Source organism: Mixophyes fleayi, chromosome 6, assembly GCF_038048845.1.
Source record: "Mixophyes fleayi isolate aMixFle1 chromosome 6, aMixFle1.hap1, whole genome shotgun sequence".
In the NCBI taxonomy this organism is placed as follows: Eukaryota; Metazoa; Chordata; class Amphibia; order Anura; family Limnodynastidae; genus Mixophyes; species Mixophyes fleayi.
Window position 1 is genome coordinate 222,440,593 of NC_134407.1, and position 22,874 is coordinate 222,463,466.

Consider the following 22,874-nt stretch of genomic DNA (forward strand, 5'->3'; position numbering starts at 1 on the left):
TCTTATCGTAATATTCCTTAGAACGATGGCAGATCTCTCCAAATTAATCTTGACTTGTTCCCAGATGTGTGAAACGTTGCAAAATAAAGAATCCACTGCCAGAACCTCGGAAGAAGATATCTGAGAGAAGATGGGTAGTCTAGAGTGACAGCCATATAGAACAAAGAAAGGAGAGTTGGAAATGACCTTGTGGAAATGATTATTGTGGGCGTACTCAGCCCATGGGAGAAGATCCACCCAGTTATCTTGATTAGCCGAAACATACATCCTTAAGAATTTCTCTAACTCCTGATTAGTTCTCTCAGTCAATTCATTGGACTGAGGGTGGCACGCGGAGGAAAATTCAAGTTTGATTCCAGATTTGTTACAATAAGCCCTCCAGTACCTTAATATGAACTGGGATCCTCGGTCGGAAACAATGTGTTGAGGACAACCACGGAGACGGAGTATCTCCTTAATGAAAATATCGTCTAATGAGGAGGAAGACGGGAGATTTTTGAGAGGAATAAAATGGGCTGTTCTAGAGAAGCGATCGGTTACAACCCAAATAACTGTACATTATCTGGAAGGAGAAAGGGCTGTGATGAAATTTGAGACCAGGGATACTCAGGAACAGGTAACGAAATCAAGTGTCCGTAAGGCCTCCTACGAGAAGTTTTGTGTTGTGCACATTCGGAACAGGCTGAAACAAATCTTTTTACATCATCATGTAAGGAAGGCCATCAGTAATTTCAAGATAACAAATACAAAGTCTTGCGAATGCCAGCATGGCCAGAAAAGAGAGAACAATGAGCCCATCGTAGGAGTTTGGTATGAAGATGAGAGGAAATGAAGGTCTTGCCTGGAGGACAACTTCTGTTAAGGTGTGTAACCGCTAGAATACAGCTATGGTCCAGAATGAGTTTACTCTCCTCTAATGGTTCCGCGTTAGCTAGATCTAATGAGCGAGATAGGGCATCTGCCTTGAGATTTTTAGATCCAGAACGGAAGGTGATGTTGAAATCAAAGCTGGAGAAGAATAGAGACCATCTTGCTTGCAGAGGATTCAGGCAGCAGGCTTTATGTAAGTATAACAAATTGTTGTGATCAGTATAGATAGTTATAGGAAATTGTGTCCCCTCCAGGAGATTCCTCCATTCAGAAAGGGCCAATTTAATGGCCAGGAGCGCCTTATCGCAAATACCATAATTTTTTTCAGCCGGTAATAGGTGACGAGAAAAGAATCCACCTAAATGGAGTTTGCCAGAGGAATCTCGCTGTGATGGTACAGCTCCAGTGCCAACAGATGACTCATCCACTTCAAGAAAGAAAGGGCGTAAGCAATCAGGCTGTTGAAGAATGGGAGCTGAGGAGAAGAGAGCCGTAAGTGTACTAAAAGCTTCGGCAGCTTCAGACGGCCACACCTTGGCGTTGGCAGTCTTATTGGTCAATGCCGTTATGGGTCCCACCAAAGTAGAGTATCCCCTTATAAACTGGTGATAATAAGTAGAAAATAGTTGAGCAGTTTTAAGACCAGAAGGTTGGGGCCAATCAAGTATGGCCTTCAGCTTAGTGGGGTCCATCTGTATTAGAGTCCCAGAAATGATATACCCCAAGAAGGGTAATTGCTTCTGTTCAAACTTTTCCAGTTTACAGAATAAACGATTCATTTTGAGACGAGACAGAACCTGCACCACATGTTTGCGATGAGATACCAGGTCTTTGGAGAAGATGAGGATATCGTCCAAGTATATGACCATAAATTGATACAAAAGTTCTCGGAAGAACTCATTCATAAAGCCTTGAAAAGCAGCAGGGGCATTACATAACCCAAAGGGCATGACCAGATATTCGAAATGGCCGTCACAAGTGTCAAATGTCGTTTTACACTCCTCTGAGGTCAAGCTTGGAAAAGATGACGGCACCTTTAATGCGATCAAATAGCTCCAAGATCAATGGCAATGGATATCGATTTTTCATGGTAATGGCATTCAGGCATCTATAGTCAATGCAGGGGCGAAGGCCCCCATCTTTCTTTTTTACAAAAAAAAAGCCTGCACCAGCGGGGGAGGAGGATCTTTGAATTAAACCCCTTTTTAAGTTTTCCTGAACATACTCCTCCATGGCATTAGATTCAGGGATGGAAAGAGTATATACACAACCTCGAGGAATGGGTTTGCCAGGAATGAGGTCACTACCGCAATTCCAAATTCTATGAGGGGGTAATTTTGTGGCTTCTTGTTCACAGAAGACATCAGCGAAGGACTGATAATGCACAGGCAGAAGTGACAGGGGAATTACCTTGTGAGGCTTGAAAGTGTCTTTAAGAACCACCTTCTGAAGACAGTGTGAATGGCAATACTGCCCCCAGGACAAGATATGGCCAGATTGCCAGTCCAAGTTGGGAGAATGGAGACATAACCAAAAAAGTCCTAGAATGACCTGGTTGGTAGTTTTCTGGATCACTAAAAAGGAAATGACTTCTGATAAAGTGCCCCAATCTTGAAAGGGAGAGTAGAGGTACGAGCTAGAATAGATCCTTCAGAATTCTTACCCCCATCAATGGCCATGAGAGAGATGGGTTATTCCAAAGGTCGGGTGGGAATGGAGAATTGCTTTACCAAAGAGGCTGAGATAAAGTTAACTTTAAAGCGGCGCTTTAAACTTTCCCTTTACGCCGCTTTAAATTTATTCGCCGAACACGCTGAACACGCCGGAGTTGAAGTATCGGGAGCTTCATACATTTACCCCCAGAGGTCTCTCTCCACTAGAAATCATGATGGACCAGGTTCTATGCAATGCTGTGAGCTTTATATCTCTGTAACTTAAAAATGTGAGAAGTAAATGCCTTTTGCTGCAACCTCTACAATGGGACTGGACAATATAAATTTATTCTGAGAATTCAGCAACGTCCTCACACAGCTGTAAATGCTAATCTGCCTACTCTTAGACTGGAGGCCCTAAAGACCCAAAATGGGCCTAATGGATGGACCCCACCCTCACTCTCCATCCATAACCCCAGGGACCCTCTCCTGTTTTTCATACTACTGAGAAACACCCTTTGGGAAGCTTTTCCCACACACACACAATCAATCTCCCTGGGGTTTTAATGTACTCAAGGTAGAAAACCTGGGACATAAACATCTACCATTCAGCACTTTCCCAGTGCTTCTGTCACATAATATATTCAAATCTGTTGCAGCTATGTAATTTTAATTGTTGTATTATTTAATTTAATAAGGAAATAGTTTTGTTATAATTAGTTCTGTTGTCTTTTTTTAAAATTGTAAGTTTTATATTGTTCAATATCTTAAATGTTCCATTTCTGTCTGTATGATTCTCATTAGCAAGAAAATCAGCCTAAAATGACGTCTGTTCCCCACTTCCCCCACCATGGGCAGAGATTGTTCTGAGCTTCTCTAGAAAGTGGCCGGACTTGATTTGAGCTTTGTAGGAAGGGACGGGCTTGTTTCAGGTTGTCTGTGAGGGGGATGAAGTTGTTTGGCGTTTATAGGTAGGGGTTTGATTTGTTTCGGAACTTACAGTTGCTTGTTTTCAATTTCAGACTGAGTAACGCTGCCCTCTAGCAACAAGCAAAGGAAGCACAGTGAGGTAAGAAAAATACATCAAACACACAAAGACATCACAAGTACACATAAATAAAAAAATCAACAGCTATACATAAAGAGAGGAAGATAGCAAAATAGATATATTGGCACATATAAAACAGACACACAAGTCAGAGCTTTCACTATAGGACAAAGTAGGGCTGGGAAACAAATAAAACAAACATAATGATCTTACACTATACAATAGAAAGGATGGTAGTTACTATCCACATACAGCAAAACTTCAAATTCCATATTGCAGCTGTTGGAAGCCTCATAGACAGTTTATAGATCCACAATACATTTATTTTAGATAAACTGTTACCTCAGGGAACATAAAGCTTCTCCATACAACGACTGTCATACAAGTCGGTCACTATTATGAGCTAATCAGCCGAAAATATATTTATATAATATTTATTTGTAAATATAGTTTCTATTTATTTTCATTTTATTTTTTGATAAGTGGAACTGAAAGCCATAGTCAGTTTTTAAAGTTCTACTGCACAATGAGTTCTCATGCTAATGTGATAAGCGGCAATAGAAAATGTGTTCTATCACCAAATAGTAAATAGCCCTCTTAATAATCCAAAAATGTTCTTATATCCACTTATTGAAGTGCTTAGTTGTCTGACACACAGCAACATATTACTGTAGATTCATATTGTAATAAGTAGAGGACATCGTTTGACTTGCAATTGAAATACTGATTAAGATTGAATGCTTTGGGCTGTTTTGATCCGAAAAATGATTTGTGTTAATGTTTCCCCTTCTCTAGTCCAGGGCTCAACAAAATCTGGGAACTCCGAAGTCAGTGCTCCAAGTGATGAGACTGTAGTCATGGCAACAAAAGAAACATCCTTGAATATCAATCATCAACTTATCAAACAAAATAGCACAATAATAAATGAAAAGGCAGAAGGAAAACCTTCAGTATATCGGCTGAAAGTGGATCTTTGCAAATCTGGATTTCGTAAGTACAACTTTGGAAAAGAAAACCATCATATACCTAATAAAGTGATTCTATTAGTAGGAGCTACTGGAGCAGGAAAAACAACACTGATCAATGTAATGGCCAACTACATCCTGGGTGTGGAATGGAAAGATGACTTTAGGTACAAACTTGTACATGAAGTTACAGATACATCTCAAGCTCACAGTCAAACCTCTGAGGTTACAGCCTATAAGATGAATCATGACAGTGCGTACAAAATCCCCTATTCCATCACCTTGATAGATACACCAGGATTTGGAGGAACGGAAGGAACAGAACAGGAAATGAAGACAACAGAGTACATCCATGCATTATTTACAGCTGACAGTGGCATTGATCAGATCGATGCTGTGTGCTTTGTAGTTCAGGCTGCTTTGGCTCGATTGACACCTACCCAGAAATATATATTTAATTCTGTTTTTTCTATCTTTGGAAAAGATATCAAAGACAACATATTTTTTCACATCACCTTCTCAGATGGGGAGATGCCAACAGTATTACAGGGTATTAAGGATGCTGACATCCCCTGCCCTGTGAACAGTAATGGTGACCCCATTTACTTCAAGTACAACAATTCAGCTTTATTTGCCAACAATCAGATGAGAAATATCAGTATTAATGAAATGTGCTGGAACATGGGGGTAGAGAGTATGAAAACATTTTTCAGTGACCTGAGTACAATAGAAACCAAAAGTCTGAAGCTGACCAAGGAAGTCCTCAGGGAACGGAAACAGCTTCAGATTACTCTGCAGTCCTTACAGACACAGATAAAGGCTGGACTAATGAAACTGGATGAAATAAGGAAAACAAAGGAAGCTCTGCAGCAGAACAAGGATCTAATGGCGGAAAATAAACACTTTGAGTATGAGGTAAATATAACTGTCCCAGAAAAGCGAGAGGTAAATAACAACACAACAAATTGCTCAAAGTGCATATTTACATGTGACGATCTCTGCAGAATTCCTTTTAACTTTATGAAGAGGTTGTGTGATGCTATGAAGAATGGACACTGTACACAATGCCCAGGTGAATGTGCCTGGAGGGATCATACCAATGAAAGATATAAGTGGGAATATGTGACTAAAAAAGAGAAAAGATCCTATGATCAGCTGAAAAATAAATATGAAGCAGCTTCTGGAGAGGTGATGACTGCAGAAAAGATTTTTAAAAAACTAAAAGAGGAATATGACCTTGTGACAGATGCAATGTTTTTACTCATTTATAAATCAACTCAGAGTCTGAATCATCTCCATGAAATCGCTCTAATACCAAACCAGCTGTCAATCACAGATTACATTGATCTGATGAAACAGAGTGAGGAACAAGAAGCCAAACCAGGGTATCTGGAGAGAATCAAGTCACTGATGGAGGTCAGAGAGCAGGAGGAGATGTTACAGGAGATCCAGAAGATGCCAAATCATAATTTAAAGAAAGCAAAGGAAATGGTTTCTTCCCTCTGCAGCTGGGTAAAAAGTAATCTACCCTGATTTACAACAGGAGCAAACTACAAGAACCAGCATAATGAGAGAAGATACCAGTAAGATGTGGTCATACGGGTGTATAGTCCAGACCACTACACTCTCATATACAGGGAAGACGTCATTTTATCATCAGATCTATGGTGTCACATATTTACTATATAAAACTCATTATTTACATTCTGTCCCTATTTCTAGATTGAATTGGTAACAAATCATTTTAATATGTTATATAGTAGTAAAGGATTTAATTTTCTGGGTTGGGCTATTTTTCCAAATACCTCTAATGTTTTATTCAAGGATATTGATCATAACACACATTTATTTACCTTCTTCTATAAACCTTCTCCTGCTATATGTGACAGTATTACTAGTACAAATAGGTGGCAATGTTGTTTTATTACAGTGTTTGTCTGGACAGTTGTTCGGGATAGAAAGACAGGAAATTCCAAACACATTTCAGTATTGAGTAAACAAATATTTTGTATGACGTTTACATTATAAGGTAAAACATCTGGAGGTAGACATTGCTGCTATTTGTATTTACAGTATCAGGTAAAACCTCTGGAGGTAGACAGTGTTGCTATTTGTATCTACAGCAGACACAATGGTCGGTAGTCAGTAAAGTCTCCCAGCTGGATCAGTACAAACATCTGCACCAGATTTATCAGACACAGAATCCAACTGTAATGGGGGGTTTTCCTTTATTATATCTTATGTGATTCTTGTGCATAAGATTTGCTTTTTCTGTAGCTGGTAGATATAAGTAAATTACACCATTGTGTAATTAATACTGTGATACAGATAACCCAAAGTAAATAGCTGCTGCTGATGTCTTTAAAATGTTTTGTTAAAATGGTTATTAAGAATAAATGGCATAACATTAGCATACAGAGAATAACTGGGATTAGCTACAATTGGATAAATTAATCTGCCTTGTATTAAGTGGTTATAAAGTGCTAAGACAGAACATCACATATGGCAGCTAAATGCATAAATTGAGCAATAGCTAATTGCCCTGCATGCAAACATGTTTGTTATTTTCCTTACAGTACAACATGGTCTGCTCGGCTGCAGATTATACACATAATTCTAAACCAGCCCCTAGAAGTTGATCTATGCCTTAGTCTGATATTTTAAGTAACTGAAGTTTCTAACATTATAGGTTCCTGTCATACCCGCAAAGTCCACTAGATGTCACCACATGAAGATTATTTCCATAGAATTCGGTCAAATATTTGATTGACATCAGTGGCGCACGCAGGGGGGTTTCTGAGTCTCCACAAACCCCCCCCTGCGCTAACTAAGTGGCCACCATAGCGGCACTGTCCTATACAGCAGCTGCGGCGGTGCTGTAGTGTATACAGCACCGCCACGGACGCTTCTTTGACAGCGCCACGGCTGCTGTATAGGACAGTGCTGCCGAAACGGAGCTGCTGCTCTCTCTCGCGTTTTTTTGCTTGTTTTTTTTTTGGGTTAGGGGGGGAAACAACCCCCCTGACAATCCTGCGTGCACCCCTGGACATATTACTATAACTATACCTGACTTTACTTCTTCCAGGAGTACAATAAGGCAGTAGATTGTGTTTAGAAAGGTTGAGCATCAGTAAGAACACAACTCATTGTATTTATACATATCATACCAATAATCATGGACCTTGAATTCTTTGCACAAATAATAGCTTTTGTTATCCCATGTTAGTCTAACCATTCCTTGATGAAGCTAGCACACTCATATTCGGGGTCAGTAATCATTCTTAAAAATAACTGTTATCTGTTTGAGCCACTGCGCTAGCCTCAAGGACTCAGCTGGATCTGTTGCTGGCCGCTCTACTCTCTCCTCTGCCGCCTTGCCCCAGCAATTAGCCGGAGAGCTGGGGTGTGCGCCGATTACTAATTAATAAACAGCCTCCTGCAGCTGGTTAGGGAAGCTGATGTTCTGCCCTCTGATTGGTCCCCTTCAGCATTTAAGGGCTTAGCCTCCCTGCTGATTATAGCGTTTGTGCCACACATTTGCTGACATGCTACTTGTTTCCTGTGGATGCTCTGCCTGTTCTGATTGGCTCCTTTTGTGTCCCTTGGCTTGTTTCTGCACCTGCTTGAATTGTGATTGCCCCTGACCTTTGGCTATGTCTGGATTTTCCCTGCTACCTACCAGCCCTGATCTTTTGGCCTGTCTGCGACTACCCTGCTTGCTTCTGATCATCGAACTCTGGCCTGTCCTGGCTATCCGTGTGCTGTGTCGCTGGGTCCACTGCCTCCAACCACTGTGCTAGGGTGATTGAACATAAGCTTTTACTACACTAGAGTTAAGCACCGTGGCCATCTGAGTACCAGCGAGTGCAACTCTATGGGGAAGGAGGCTGCTATAGGTGACGACCTCTACCATCTGCACCATCTGCGCTAAAAGCTCATGTCAGTTGCTGGTAAGCCATAACATTTTTAAAATTTAGTGCTTCTTACCTGCTTTAATTATCAATATTTTTATAATAACTGAATTCATTGTACCTCATATCAAGAGCACCTCACAACTAGCGCTCCTCACATCCTGCGCTCCTCACATCCAGCTCTCCTCACTTCCAGCGCTCCTCACTTCCAGCGCTCCTCACATTCAGCGCTCCTCACATCCAACGGTTCTCACATCCAGCACACCTCACATCCAGCACACCTGACATCCTGCGCTCCTCATATCCTGCGCTCCTCACATCCAGCACACCTGACATCCTGCGCTCCTCATATCCTGCGCTCCTCACATCCTGCGCTCCTCACATCCAGCACACCTGACATCCTGCGCTCCTCATATCCTGCGCTCCTCACATCCAGCGCTCCTCACATCCAGCGCTCCTCACATCCAACGGTTCTCAGATCCAGTGCTCCTCACATCCTGCGTTCCTCACATCCAGCGCGCCTCACATCCTGCGCTCCTTATATCCTGCGCTCCTCACATCCAGCGCTCCTCACATCCAGCACACCTGACATCCTGCGCTCCTCATATCCTGCGCTCCTCACATCCAGCGCTCCTCACATCCTGCGCTCCTCACATCCAGCACACCTGACATCCTGCGCTCCTCATATCCTGCGCTCCTCACATCCAGTGCTCCTCACATCCAGCGCTCCTCACATCCTGTACTCCTCACATCCAACGGTCCTCACATCCTGCACTCCTCACATCCAACGGTTCTCAGATCCAGTGCTCCTCACATCCTGCGCTCCTCACATCCAGCACACCTGACATCCTGCGCTCCTCATATCCTGCGCTCCTCACATCCAGTGCTCCTCACATCCAGCGCTCCTCACATCCTGTACTCCTCACATCCAACGGTCCTCACATCCTGCACTCCTCACATCCAACGGTTCTCACATCCAGCGCTCCTCACATCCAGCGCTCCTCACATCCAACGGTTCTCAGATCCAGTGCTCCTCACATCCTGCGTTCCTCACATCCAGCGCGCCTCACATCCTGCGCTCCTTATATCCTGCGCTCCTCACATCCAGCGCTCCTCACATCCAGCACACCTGACATCCTGCGCTCCTCATATCCTGCGCTCCTCACATCCTGCGCTCCTCACATCCTGCGCTCCTCACATCCAGCACACCTGACATCCTGCGCTCCTCATATCCTGCGCTCCTCACATCCAGTGCTCCTCACATCCAGCGCTCCTCACATCCTGTACTCCTCACATCCAACGGTCCTCACATCCTGCACTCCTCACATCCAACGGTTCTCAGATCCAGTGCTCCTCACATCCTGCGTTCCTCACATCCAGCGCGCCTCACATCCTGCGCTCCTCATATCCTGCGCTCCTCACATCCAGCGCTCCTCACATCCTGCGCTCCTCACATCCAGCACACCTGACATCCTGCGCTCCTCACATCCTGCGCTCCTCACATTCAGCGCTCCTCATATCCTGCGCTCCTCACATCCAACGGTCCTCACATCCTGCACTCCTCACATCCAACGGTTCTCAGATCCAGTGCTCCTCACATCCAGCGCTCCTCACATCCTGTACTCCTCACATCCAACGGTCCTCACATCCTGCACTCCTCACATCCAACGGTTCTCAGATCCAGTGCTCCTCACATCCTGCGTTCCTCACATCCAGCGCGCCTCATATCCTGCGCTCCTCACATCCAGTGCTCCTCACATCCAGCGCTCCTCACATCCTGTACTCCTCACATCCAACGGTCCTCACATCCTGCACTCCTCACATCCAACGGTTCTCAGATCCAGTGCTCCTCACATCCTGCGCTCCTCACATCCAGCACACCTGACATCCTGCGCTCCTCACATCCAGCGCTCCTCATATCCTGCGCTCCTCACATCCTGCGCTCCTCACATCCAGCACACCTGACATCCTGCGCTCCTCACATCCTGCGCTCCTCACATCCAGCACACCTGACATCCTGCGCTCCTCATATCCTGCGCTCCTCACATCCAGCGCTCCTCATAACATCCCCTGCAGAGCTGAGGTGAAGGTACCAAGTCTTCTAAATGAAATTGCTAAATGCACTAAAAAGTTTACCACTAGCTCAGAATTCCCTGTTATCTACATATATCTTGGAATACCCTATGGAGTAAATGCATCATACTCCAGTTTCTTCAACTTGCGGGAGTTCGGCGAGATGACAGCTAAAATTTAAAGCGGCACTGCCTTGTAAAGGGAAACTTGCCTTTACAAGGCAGCGCCGCTTTAAATTTTAGCTGTCATCTCGCCGAACTCCCGTGAGTTGAAGAAACCGGAGTATGATGCATTTACCCCTATGTCTGTAGTCAAATCGTCACCACCCTGGGGGTTAATTTAATGCCTTAGTATAGCAAGCTTTTTATAAAGATGTCTATTTTTTATTAATTATTATGTAAATGAGTAACAGTATTTACCATGAATAATGATTTTTTTTTTTCTTTATGTTTTTACAGTTTCAATTTAAACACCAATGATTGATGTTGTTTTATTCTTGTCTCATCATTATTTCCATTTTGGTGAAACGTGTCATACACACAGGGCCGGTGCTAGGGTCCACGGCGCCCTAGGCATTTTTCCAAAATAGGCGCCCCCCCCCCCGCAAAAATCGCCGCCCTCCTCCCTCCTCTCCTTACACCGTGCATCTGAATGCTGTGCGGCGGCCGTGACAGGTATGGTCAGCGGTCGCCGCACAGTTTTAAAGTCATTTACCATTCTGTGGCGCCCTCCAGAGCCCAGCGCCCTAGGCAAGTGCCTAACCTTGCCTAATGGGAGCACCGGGCCTGCATACACAATATCAATTATTCAGTTCTTACCAATTGAACTATTCATTGAGGCTCCATTCCTGAGATGTATTATTATAGTAACTGTCAGAGAAGAAGTTTTTGCTCACAATGATCATTGCATTAAGCTTATATACATATATATGTAACACAAGGCTTTACCACACATGTTACATTTTAATTGATAGGTGCAGGCATAATTATAATTATATATACTTGACAATATATTCTGATTTTAATAAACATTGTATTAGAATGTTAATTGTAGAAAAACTTGTATAGCTTGTAAACCAAGACAGGATATGATAAAACACCTGGTATTTAGATTTGTTGTTGTAAGAAGTTATTTTCTAAATAGATTTTGACCTGAAATAAACACACATTTAACTCTGTTTTTATACCTCTTATGATGTAAGTTTACATGTAGTGCTGCAGCCATCTGCTGTAATCTTCTCATCATCTGATTGATATGTAATGTGGGCTGGGTGGAAGTTCAGTGAAATCTCTGCAGAGGACTTTGAAGTTAAGAGCCCTGATAACTCTTCACATGGGGGAAGTGTATGAACGTTTGGTTCGTTACCTGGTGATGGGATTTCTTTCACTAATTACAGACACTTTTACCTGTGTGATAACCTGTAATTGAAGTTAAATACTAAATCTGCCTGAATCTGTGTCTGTTATCATCAGTACAAATTAGTGTCAATATTTCATGATTGGGAAACAATTACTTACATAAGGATAATACAAAAGCCAATTGAAACACTGCTTCTCATTTAACAAAATATTGCATGTAATTCACTGTCTGGATACATAACATCATGTAACTGATTCATGTGAGAGTAGTGCAGGAAATACATCACTTCCCCCAGAGCGCACAGACGTCTGATACAGTAATAGATACATTTCCTATTCGCTGTTTTGCTGAGTACAGTGTTTCTGTAAAACTGAACAGTTGGATATTGTAATAAAGGATTTATTGTTTAACCCAATCCTTAAAGTTTCACTCGTCCTCTGCGCTCATGGACTTCAAAGGGGAAAAATAAAACTCACCAATCCTGTACCCCATTCTGGCTTCAATAAACTCAGGATAAACCACCTTTGATGCTGTATGTTTTCTAATTTTTACAATGCTATGCCTTGTTGGGCTACCCAGATTATTCCTAAACATGTTATGTATTTCCTTCAAGACAGTGTAAATTAGCAAAAAATGATTCATTATTTTCAAGTACAAAATTTACTGTGATAAGATGTATTAATGTCAAAGCAAGAACTTATGGTGTTTATAACAAAAAATCACACATTTGATTTTGCTTTTAATTAAATAAAAAACTTTTATAAATTTTGGGTAGATTTTTTTTGCCGTGTCAGGAGATATAAGCAGAGTAAAGGTTTTTCTGAAAACTCAAAGTCTTCTGAAAAAATAAGGGATAATTTGTGTGGGTTCTGCATAAACATATCACTGATATTAATGTGGGAATGTGACCAGCTCAAAGATGCCATAATAGGCTCAGCAGAGGGGTGAGAAAAGCCTCACCTGAGAAAATATACTGTTCTTGTAGTGTCGTTTTTATTCTATATTTATCTCTCCAGTTTTTTCTTTATATCAAACTGAGTAAATGTGATGTTGTCTCAGGAAGTAATAGGAGAGGTCTATAGGCTCAATAGAGAGTTTATTTAATAAAGAAGATGTAACAGATATAATACTTCCATAAGTAGAGCTAGTGATAGTGTAATTTACATCTTTCCTGGTAAGTGACAAAGCCGGTTTTAGTCATTATATAATAATATGTATTGGCTGCAGGTTATTAGTAGAAGAGGATTATTAGTCCCTCAGGTAATGTAGGTGTATCTGAGACTTATAAAAGAAAAGAGACGTGAAATCTCCGCACAGAATTATCTATAATGGATGTAAGAGTGAAATATTAATATTAATGTGAATTCATCTGCTCAGAATATGCTCAGGAAGATAACACCTAATGACAGTATAATTCCTTATTAGTTATAGCAGAGGGCGCTACCCCTAGAGACAAAGTGCATTCACAAATATACAAGAAAGGGATAAGGTTCTCTTACTTAGTGGGCACTCCACAGTTCTTGTATATTAATTAGTGTGGATTATAATAAAATCATAATTTCTATTCATAATTCTTAAAATGATTCACATTATCATTAATCAGAGAAATATATTCAGGCATAAAATAATAAAATCTATCTATGAACAGGGCTGATTTTAAGTCAAATATTACCATGTTGTGATACCTGTTCCGTTTATTCCCCTCTCACCTATATAATAACTTATTATCAGTCATATTAGGACCAAGTCCAGAAGAGATCCCCCTCTAACTGGATCTTCTACCACCCGTGAAACCTCATTGTCTAATAAAATACACAAACATCGGCTTTTCCTTTGACAGAACTACCCGTCTCATTGTCCCATTATCCCAGCTTATACAGGATTTGGATAAATACAATGAAGCAGATGAGGAATACGTCATTCTTTGCTGCTCTTTTAGTTGTGCAATGAATTTCAGCATAATCATTTGTACCAGGTGGCTTGTGACAATCCTAATATGTATTTTTCATGTGTCTTTTTCTCCATGTATATCTACCAATACGGACTCTTGTACAGGTTCTACACATACACCGACCTCCTTCCTTAACATGAAGGAACCTTCCAAATTCACTGCCCAGTAATGAGTGTGATCCAGCCACATCTGTTAGACGTGGTCATTTCATAATTATCCCCCAACATCATTATTTATAGTCCCCCTGTTTTGTTCTCAGAACCCAACATTTGTTACCATATATTTTATACAAGTTAACCCATGCATGATACTCATGCATTCTAGTCAAATCAAGCTACTTAAGGTCTTAATAAGGTTCTTGTCATGCATTTGGACCTAGCCCAGGCCTCCTCAGGGGAAGATCGTTACTTCCCGACGCAAGCGGCCTTTTTAATGTGTGTTCATGAGGTAAAATTACCTCACGAAAATGAGTTTGACCCCTCAACTCGTAAATTTAGCCTTTACTACCCCTCCCACGGGGGGAAGAGGGGATGATGGAAGTTAACTGACTTGACTATTCTAATTTTTTTGTCAAATAATGTCAGTATACCAAATTTCAGGTCAATTGGATGAGCCCTTTCTGAGAAAATAGTTTTTTCCACACACACACACACACACACACACACACACACACACACTAACGCACGCCTCTACACATGTGTGTTCATGAGGTAAAATTACCTCACGAAAATGAGTTTGAGCCCTACCAAATTTCAGCCCTTTTTTTTTTTTTTCCCCACACACACTAAGAATTTAGTAGGTCAGTGTATAACTCTGCCCAGCAGGTGGTGCTGCAACTTGGTTTTTTTTTCCACACACACACACAGACGCCACTAAGCATTTATATATTAGATTTTTACCTACACTTGTAATATCATGCACTTTCCCCCATTTCTCTCAACTAGATCCTGTTCCCATCTTGCACACAGCTTCTACCTTCAGCTTGGCTCCTAATTTAAAAATTCCTCCAGATATCTAATCACCTTCTCCCTAGAAAAGCTGCACCTTCCCCATCCAGGTCTAGTCCGTCCTTACTGTAGAACCTGAAGTCAAGAGAGATATTGTCCTATTTTAATCTTCCTAAGTGCCCGCTGTCTTGTAGGTGTAGCACATGGCACAGATAATATATTAGATAAGGCGACCTTGTAGGTGCTGGTATAAGTTTGCAGACATTTTTTAGATGACTGTCCATATACCTTTAACTTTATAATTAGTATTGATATGTACTATGATATTTGGATCCTCCTCAGCCTTCCCCTACAACTAACTGACCTGATCCACATTATACCAAACCTATCCACATTATATGGAACCTGTTTACCTTGGAGGCAGCAAAGTGTCCGGCATTTATGTCAAGTTTTGGCATATTATAAGTTGGATGAATGAATTAATAGTTTGAGAAGTATAATGGGTTAAAATATATATTTCAGTGTTTTTAGCTTCATGAATAGGAATTTAAACTGATGCCAGATGTCTCTAGATGGACATTGGTCTATAGCAGGCCTGTCCAACCTGCGGCCCTCCAGGTGTTGTGAAACTACAAGCCCCAGCATGCTTTGCCAGTAGACAACCTGTTGATAGCTGGAAGGGCATGCTGGGACTTGTAGTTTCACAACATCTGGAGGGCCGCAGGTTGGTCAGGCCTGGTCTATAGGAATGTAAAGGTTGGGGGCATGGCTTGGCGGCCATTTGAGACGGACGTTTCCTCTTCTGGCTCTCCACTAAACGAGCCTTTATCCTACTTTATTGTCCACTCAATTGCACTTGTTCGGAGCCACCGTCTGTGCAAATCTCCCCTCTACAATCGGGTGCCATTCTCGCCCCTTTGGCTGCTACGCAGCACACAAATGGCCGTGAGGCGGTTCATTACCCGAATCCCTGGCCTGGCGCTACAATCAGGAAACCTGCCAGCCGAAGCGCCCTATTACAATGGGACCAGCAACCCACCTGGCCATGTGTCTGGTTCCCCTGGTGCCCGCGATCCACGCCGCCGAAAGTGCAGTTGCCTAACTTCTGGTCGGCCACGGAGGTGTCTGCATCGCAGGGGACTAGCCGAGCCGAGGCCCAGCGCTCTCTGGATCTCCCCCTGCCCGGCACAGGCCCTCATCAGCTGCAGGCTCTGCGTTGCAGTACTTCAGAAGCAGGTTAGTTCGCGGGGGCCCGACGCTACACAGTTTGGGCCACAAAGGTGGGGGACGCCTGGAGATATTAACCCCCTCACTGCCTGTATTCTGGGCCGGAAGATTGTAGCTACCCTGTGCCCACAATATACCTGCTGACAAGTGGTGTGCATATATATGCACAATCGTCTGCTTTGCCCAACCAGCTCTCCACATATCGTGCCTTACATATCCCTCACTACGCTAAGCGTGTAGAGGATCTCCAGAGCTGCCTGTGGTCCATTCATTGAGCGCTGGTTCTGAAGCCAGAGAGTAGGAGTGCCCTCACTTAACCCTCTAACCTCGAGCTGCTGGCAGGGCTACACTCATTGGAGTGGCACTCCCAGACGGAGATCCTCCAGCTACAACATCATCATCAGCCATCCATATCCCTCTATTCTCATCCCTACTGGGTGGCAAGATACTCCCCCACACGTGAACCTGTATTTCAACGCTGGACGCACAGCTGTCCTGGCTTGGTGTTCTGGGATCTATATTCTGTGTTTCAACTCAGCACCCCACTGTTTGGACTTTGTCCGCTATCCCGTCTGGAGGATATACTCATGTGATTTAATTTCCCTCTGATACTCCAGTCCGAGCTTTGCATGTTCTAACCCTACATGACTCGTGGGAACGGGTCACTTTCTGAAGCAGTACCCTGAAAATAACCTCACTGCCTTTGCCGCTATTTTCTCCTTCCGATTGTGTATTTTCTCGGAGTGAGCATGTCGCATAAACCGAAGAAGAACCCTCAGCCTCAAACACCCAGTATGTTAGAGGGAAAAGAGGAGGAAAAAGATTTGGGGTCATATTTAATAAAGCACGATAGTGCTTTTAACGGGTCATTAAGGTGCCTCCTGTCCTCCGCAAATTTATTAAGGGTGCATCGCAGCAGATATCGTGGATATCTGCTGCTTTGCATTCCTCTTCGTTTTTGGGAGCAGTCACCATTCAACAGAATTTCAGTTAAACGACCTCATATAGAGTGCTTCTATCAGATTACGTTGGATAATCTTAAAACAATCGGTGATAAACCTGAGAATAATTATTCTAATCTAAATATTAAGGAAAGGAGAGCTTTGAAGGAACTCAAAAATGATACTTCTATAGTGATATGGTCCGCGGACAAGGGAGGCGGAATTGTGGTCCAAGACCGGAAAGACTATATGTCGAAAGCATATAGACAGATTAGCAACAGATCTTTTTATGAACAACTGTTTGAGAATCCCACGATTTCATTTCAAAAGGAATTGAAAGTCTTATTAGATTCAGCTTTAGAAAATAACATTATAAGTAAAGATGAATATAAATTTCTCTTTCCAATGTATCCGCTAACGGCAATTTATTATCATCTGCCGAAGATACATAAAAATCTAATCTCACCGCCGGGAAGACCGATAATATCGGGGAGAGGGTCACTGACTTCTGCTCTGTCTTTATATGTTGACTCAGTTTTACAACCGAGAGTAGTTAAGCTAAAGTCCTATATTCAAGATTCTATGCACTTAATAGAGAAGATAGGAAATCTAGAGTGGGAAGAGACCTATGCCTTTATAACCCTGGTCGTAGAATGGCTTTAAAGTAACATCCTGCATAACAAAGGAATTGAGGTAATTAGAGAGTTGGTCATTAACGATCCCCTTCTTACTATGGAACATGGACACTTTATTGTGGATTCAATACAGTTTATACTGTCACCCAATTATTTTTTGTTTGAGCAGAACTATTATCTGCAGATCATGGGTACGGACATGTGGACCAGGTTCGCACCGAGCTATGCCAACCTATACATGGGTTCCTTTGAGGAGGCCCATGTGTGGCAGGGCGGGTTTGGCGCGGACCTGGTCCTCTATGGACGCTATATCGATGATCTTTTATTATATGGAGAGGGGGTGAAATCTGAGCTCAGGCATTTGTGGCTGCATTGAATGATAATGATTACAATCTATGATTTACTAGTCATTATAGTCCAACAGATATGGATTTTTTGGATTTACAGTTTTCGATTAGAGATGGTAGGTTGGAGACGTCTACCTTCAAGAAAAAGGTGGTCGTTGCTAACTATTTACATTATAAAAGTGCACACTATTCTAAATGGAAGACCAATATACCGAAAGGGCAATTGATGCGTCTTAAAAGAAACTGTACCTCAGGAGATGTTTTTGATATACAGGTTAAGGATATGTTGAGCGATTTTAAGGAGAGAGGCTATCCAGAAATATTACTGAGCAAATCTCTGGAGGAGGTTAAGAATATGAACAGAGATACTATGCTGAATAAACAAATAGATGAAGAGTGTGCAGAAAGAAAAACTAAAGATACACTATCACCTATTGCCTTTATTTCTAAGTACAACAAGAAATCTATGGAAATAAAAAACATCATCAAAAAGAATTATCCTATCTTACGACAGGATAATGTACTCAGAAAGGTGCTACCAGAGAATCCTAAGGTGATATTCAAGAGAAATATTAATTTAAAGAACATCTTCGTCCCGAGCCTTCTTAAAAAAGATCAAACAGATTCTGAGAGACAATCGCATTTGAATAATTTGATTTCTAATAAAACAGAGGGTTGTTTTAAGTGTGGGAACACAAGATGTATTACCTGTTCTCATTTGGATAATAGAAAGAAAGAAATCATTCACATGGATAAGAAATACAGTATTAGGGGGTTCATTAACTGCAATACATGTTACGTTATATATATATTGAGATGCAGTTGTAATATGATCTATGTAGGGAGAACTACCAGACCTCTCAAGGTCAGGTTTTTGGAACATAGAAGAAACATTATTAACAAAAGGATGAACCATAGTGTCTCAAGACACTTTAATCTGGTACATGAAGGGAATATTAAAGATCTGTCGGTTTGTGGAACATATAAAGAGCACTCTTAGAGGTGGGGATCGCTATAATAAGTTTTGTACTCAGGAGGTGTTTTGGATTCAACTCTTAGATACACTGAATCCTACAGGACTTAATGAAGTGGTGGAATTAAATTAAGTGTTTTCTTAGAAACACTGACTGGTTGATTACAGGTATGGGAGGGCCTGTGCATGTGTGCAATGTATGCATATGTGTGGGCACGCTTGTACTTGTGCTCACACACCAGTATTTACATCCAGAATTGCTTGTGTGTTCACATGTTCTAAACCTAATTGGTCTATTTTGGGGTCTGATGTTATAGGATCCCCATGATTTACTGTAGACAATGAGGGGGCAGCATTTTATATGGCACTATTGATATAGAATTATTTGAGTATGTGGAATCCCTATGTAGAGATTGTTGTATTAATCTAATTGTTTCCTATGAATAAGAGCGTTGGTATGATTTTGGATTGCCAATGTGTTTAATATTGGTAATGTAATTACAGTGACCCTATCAGTCAATATTAATAAACACATTTCTCACATACTTTTATATATATCTTTTGTTATGATTTTTTATTATAAGATTTTTAGATTATTTTATTTTATTTATTTTCCTGTAATATAGTATACATATATATTTTTATATTATGTATATACATGTATGCGTATATATGTATACGTGTATATATATATATAATTATTATTTTGAAGTGATGATATTCGTATTGGGAGATCTATGTGTCCATATATATATTATATATATATATATATATATATATATATATATATAAAAATATATTGCTAATTCCAACTATGGTAGATATTGCTTTTTGAATCCATGTAATGATAATGTTTCTGTGAAGAAATTAGAAAACAGACTCTTTGTTATGTATAGATTTTTAATAAGTGAATCTCATTATGTGTAATTTTTTGGAAATCTGAATGAATGGGTTAACATCTAATCAAGTAATTAAAGACATGCTTGAGACTACAGATCTCGGCAGGAGAGAAATCTGACAGGCTATATAAAGAGCCTCAGTGGGACAGAGACTTCACTACCTCTGATGAACTCATCTTTGCATGATGAAACGCGTCAGGACACAATAAGGACTATCAGGCACGCTTTGGATGTAATATATGCCTTATTTACTTCATTCTCGGTTTTTGCTACGGAGTTTCTACTGCAGTGATCAAGCCTTATCTTGAGAGGTGATTCTACGGAACCGCAATATAAGACCATCTGAGTATCTGATACCAGTAATTTATTATCACATGTTGGGTCCAAACAGCTTTTTTTGACTTGACCGTCAACTCATTCATTAGTACGCGGATGGAACTGTCGGAGTTAGATTGGCAGCGCCGCCTGAGATTACAGACTAAGCGGCGGTTCAGACAATCCAGCTGGATGACTCGTGCTGGATTTTAGTGCCTGTGTAAGAGATACGGAGGGAACCTACGGTATTTATCCATTTATGTATATGCATTGTTATCAATTGCTTAAAATATCGGGTTTGGATTAGGGATGAGCGCACTCGGATTTCTGAAATCCGAGCCCACCCGAACGTTGCGGATCCGAGTCGGATCCGAGACAGATCCGGGTATTGGCGCCAAATTCAAAAGTGAAACTGAGGCTCTGACTCATAATCCCGTTGTCGGATCTCGCGATACTCGGATCCTATAAATTCCCCGCTAGTCGCCGCCATCTTCACTCGGGCATTGATCAGGGTAGAGGGAGGGTGTGTTAGGTGGTCCTCTGTGCTGTTTAGTTCTGTGCTGTTTAGTTCTGTGCTGTTTAGTGCTGTGCTGTGCTGTGCTGTTTAGTGCTGTGCTGTGCTGTGCTGTGCTGTGCTGTGCTGTGTTCTGCAGTATCAGTCCAGTGGTGCTGTGTGCTGTGCTCTGTCCTTCTGAGGTCAGTGGTGCTGCTGGGTCCTGTGCTGTGTCCTGTTCAGTCCAGTGGTGCTGTGTCCTGTGCTCTGTGCTTCTAAGGGCATAGTTATTTCCCCAATATTCCCCTGTGTTTAAAAAAATAAAAAAAAGTTTTTTTAAAAAATACCAAAAACTACTTTAATATTTTTTAATTACCACAAAATTTTCACAACCAATCCTGCAGTATAAGCCCATTGGTACTGCAATATTACCAAGTTCACACATTCAGCAGTAAAAGTCCAGTGGTACTGCAATATTACAAAGTTTACACATTCTGCAGTATCAGTCCAGTGGTGCTGTGTCCTGTGCTCTGTCCTGCTGAGTTCCGTAGTGCTGCTGGGTCCTGTGCCGTGTCCTGTTCAGTCCAGTGGTGCTGTGTCCTGTGCTCTGTGCTTCTAAGGGCATAGTTATTTCCCCATTATTCCCAAGTTTTTAAAAAATAAAAAAAAAGTAAAAAAAAATAAAAAATTTAAAAAAAAAAAAAAATATATAATAATTATAACCAAATTTGCAAAACCAATCCAGCATTATAAGTCCATTGGTACTGCAATATTACCAAGTTCACACATTCTGCAGTATCAGTCCAGTGGTGCTGTGTCCTGTGCTCTGTCCTGCTGAGTTCCGTAGTGCTGCTGGGTCCTGTGCCGTGTCCTGTTCAGTCCAGTGGTGCTGTGTCCTGTGCTCTGTGCTTCTAAGGGCATAGTTATTTCCCCACTATTCCCAAGTTTTTTAAAAATAAGAAAAAAGTAAAAAAAAATAAAAAATTTAAAAAAAAAAAAAAAATAATAATTATAACCAAATTTGCAAAACCAATCCAGCAGTATAAGTCCATTGGTACTGCAATATTACCAAGTTCACACATTCTGCAGTATCTTGTGCTACATATAATGGAGACCAAAAATTTGGAGGATAAAGTAGGGAAAGATCAAGACCCACTTCCTCCTAATGCTGAAGCTGCTGCCACTAGTCATGACGATGAAATGCCATCAACGTCGTCTTCCAAGCCCGATGCCCAATCTCGTAGTACCGGGCATGTAAAATCCAAAAAGCCCAAGTTAAGAAAAAGTAGCAAAAAGAGAAACTTAAAATCATCTGAGGAGAAACGTAAAGTTGCCAATATGCCATTTACGACACGGAGTGGCAAGGAACGGCTTAGGCCCTGGCCCGTGTTCATGACTAGTGGTTCAGCTTCACCCACGGATCTTAGCCCTCCTCCTCCTCCCCCCCCCTACAAAAAATTGAAGAGAGTTATGCTGTCAGCAACAAAACAGCAAACAACTCTGCCTTCTAAAGAGAAATTATCACAAATCCCCAAGGCGAGTCCAAGGGTGTTGGTGGTTGTCAAGCCTGACCTTCCCATCACTGTACGGGAAGAGGTGGCTCGGGAGGAGGCTATTGATGATGTAGCTGGCGCTGTGGAGGAACTTGATGATGAGGATGGTGATGTGGTTATTGTAAATGAGGCACCAGGGGGGGAAACAGCTGATGTCCATGGGATGAAAAAGCCCATCGTCATGCCTGGTCAGAAGACCAAAAAATGCACCTCTTCGGTCTGGAGTTATTTTTATCCAAATCCAGACAACCAATGTATGGCAATATGTAGCTTATGTAAAGCTCAAATAAGCAGGGGTAAGGATCTTGCCCACCTAGGAACATCCTCCCTTATACGTCACCTGAATAACCTTCATAGTTCAGTGGTTAGTTCAGGAACTGGGGCTAGGACCCTCATCGGTACAGGGACACCTAAATCCCGTGGTCCAGTTGGATACACACCAGCAACACCCTCCTCGTCAACTTCCTCCACAATCTCCATCAGATTCAGTCCTGCAGCCCAAGTCAGCAGCCAGACTGAGTCCTCCTCAATACGGGATTTATCCGAGGAATCCTGCAGCGGTACGCCTACTACTGCCACTGCTGCTGTTGCTGCTGTTAGTCGGTCATCTTCCCAGAGGGGAAGTCGTAAGACCGCTAAGTCTTTCACCAAACAATTGACCGTCCAACAGTCGTTTGCCATGACCACCAAATACGATAGTAGTCACCCTATTGCA

General features: G+C 41.8%; 1 protein-coding gene across 1 annotated transcript in view; it reads left to right on the forward strand.

Moving 5' to 3' along the window:
• LOC142095290 (uncharacterized) overlaps positions 1-12,058 on the forward strand; it is a 37,641-nt gene extending 25,583 nt beyond the window's left edge. Inside the window, exons 2-3 of the mRNA XM_075178241.1 lie at positions 3,545-3,591; positions 4,366-12,058. Of these exons, the coding sequence (XP_075034342.1) occupies positions 4,428-6,068 (1,641 nt within the window). The 5' untranslated portion in view covers positions 3,545-3,591; positions 4,366-4,427 and the 3' untranslated portion in view covers positions 6,069-12,058. The remainder of the gene's footprint in view (positions 1-3,544; positions 3,592-4,365) is intronic.
• Positions 12,059-22,874: the final 10,816 nt, after the last annotated feature.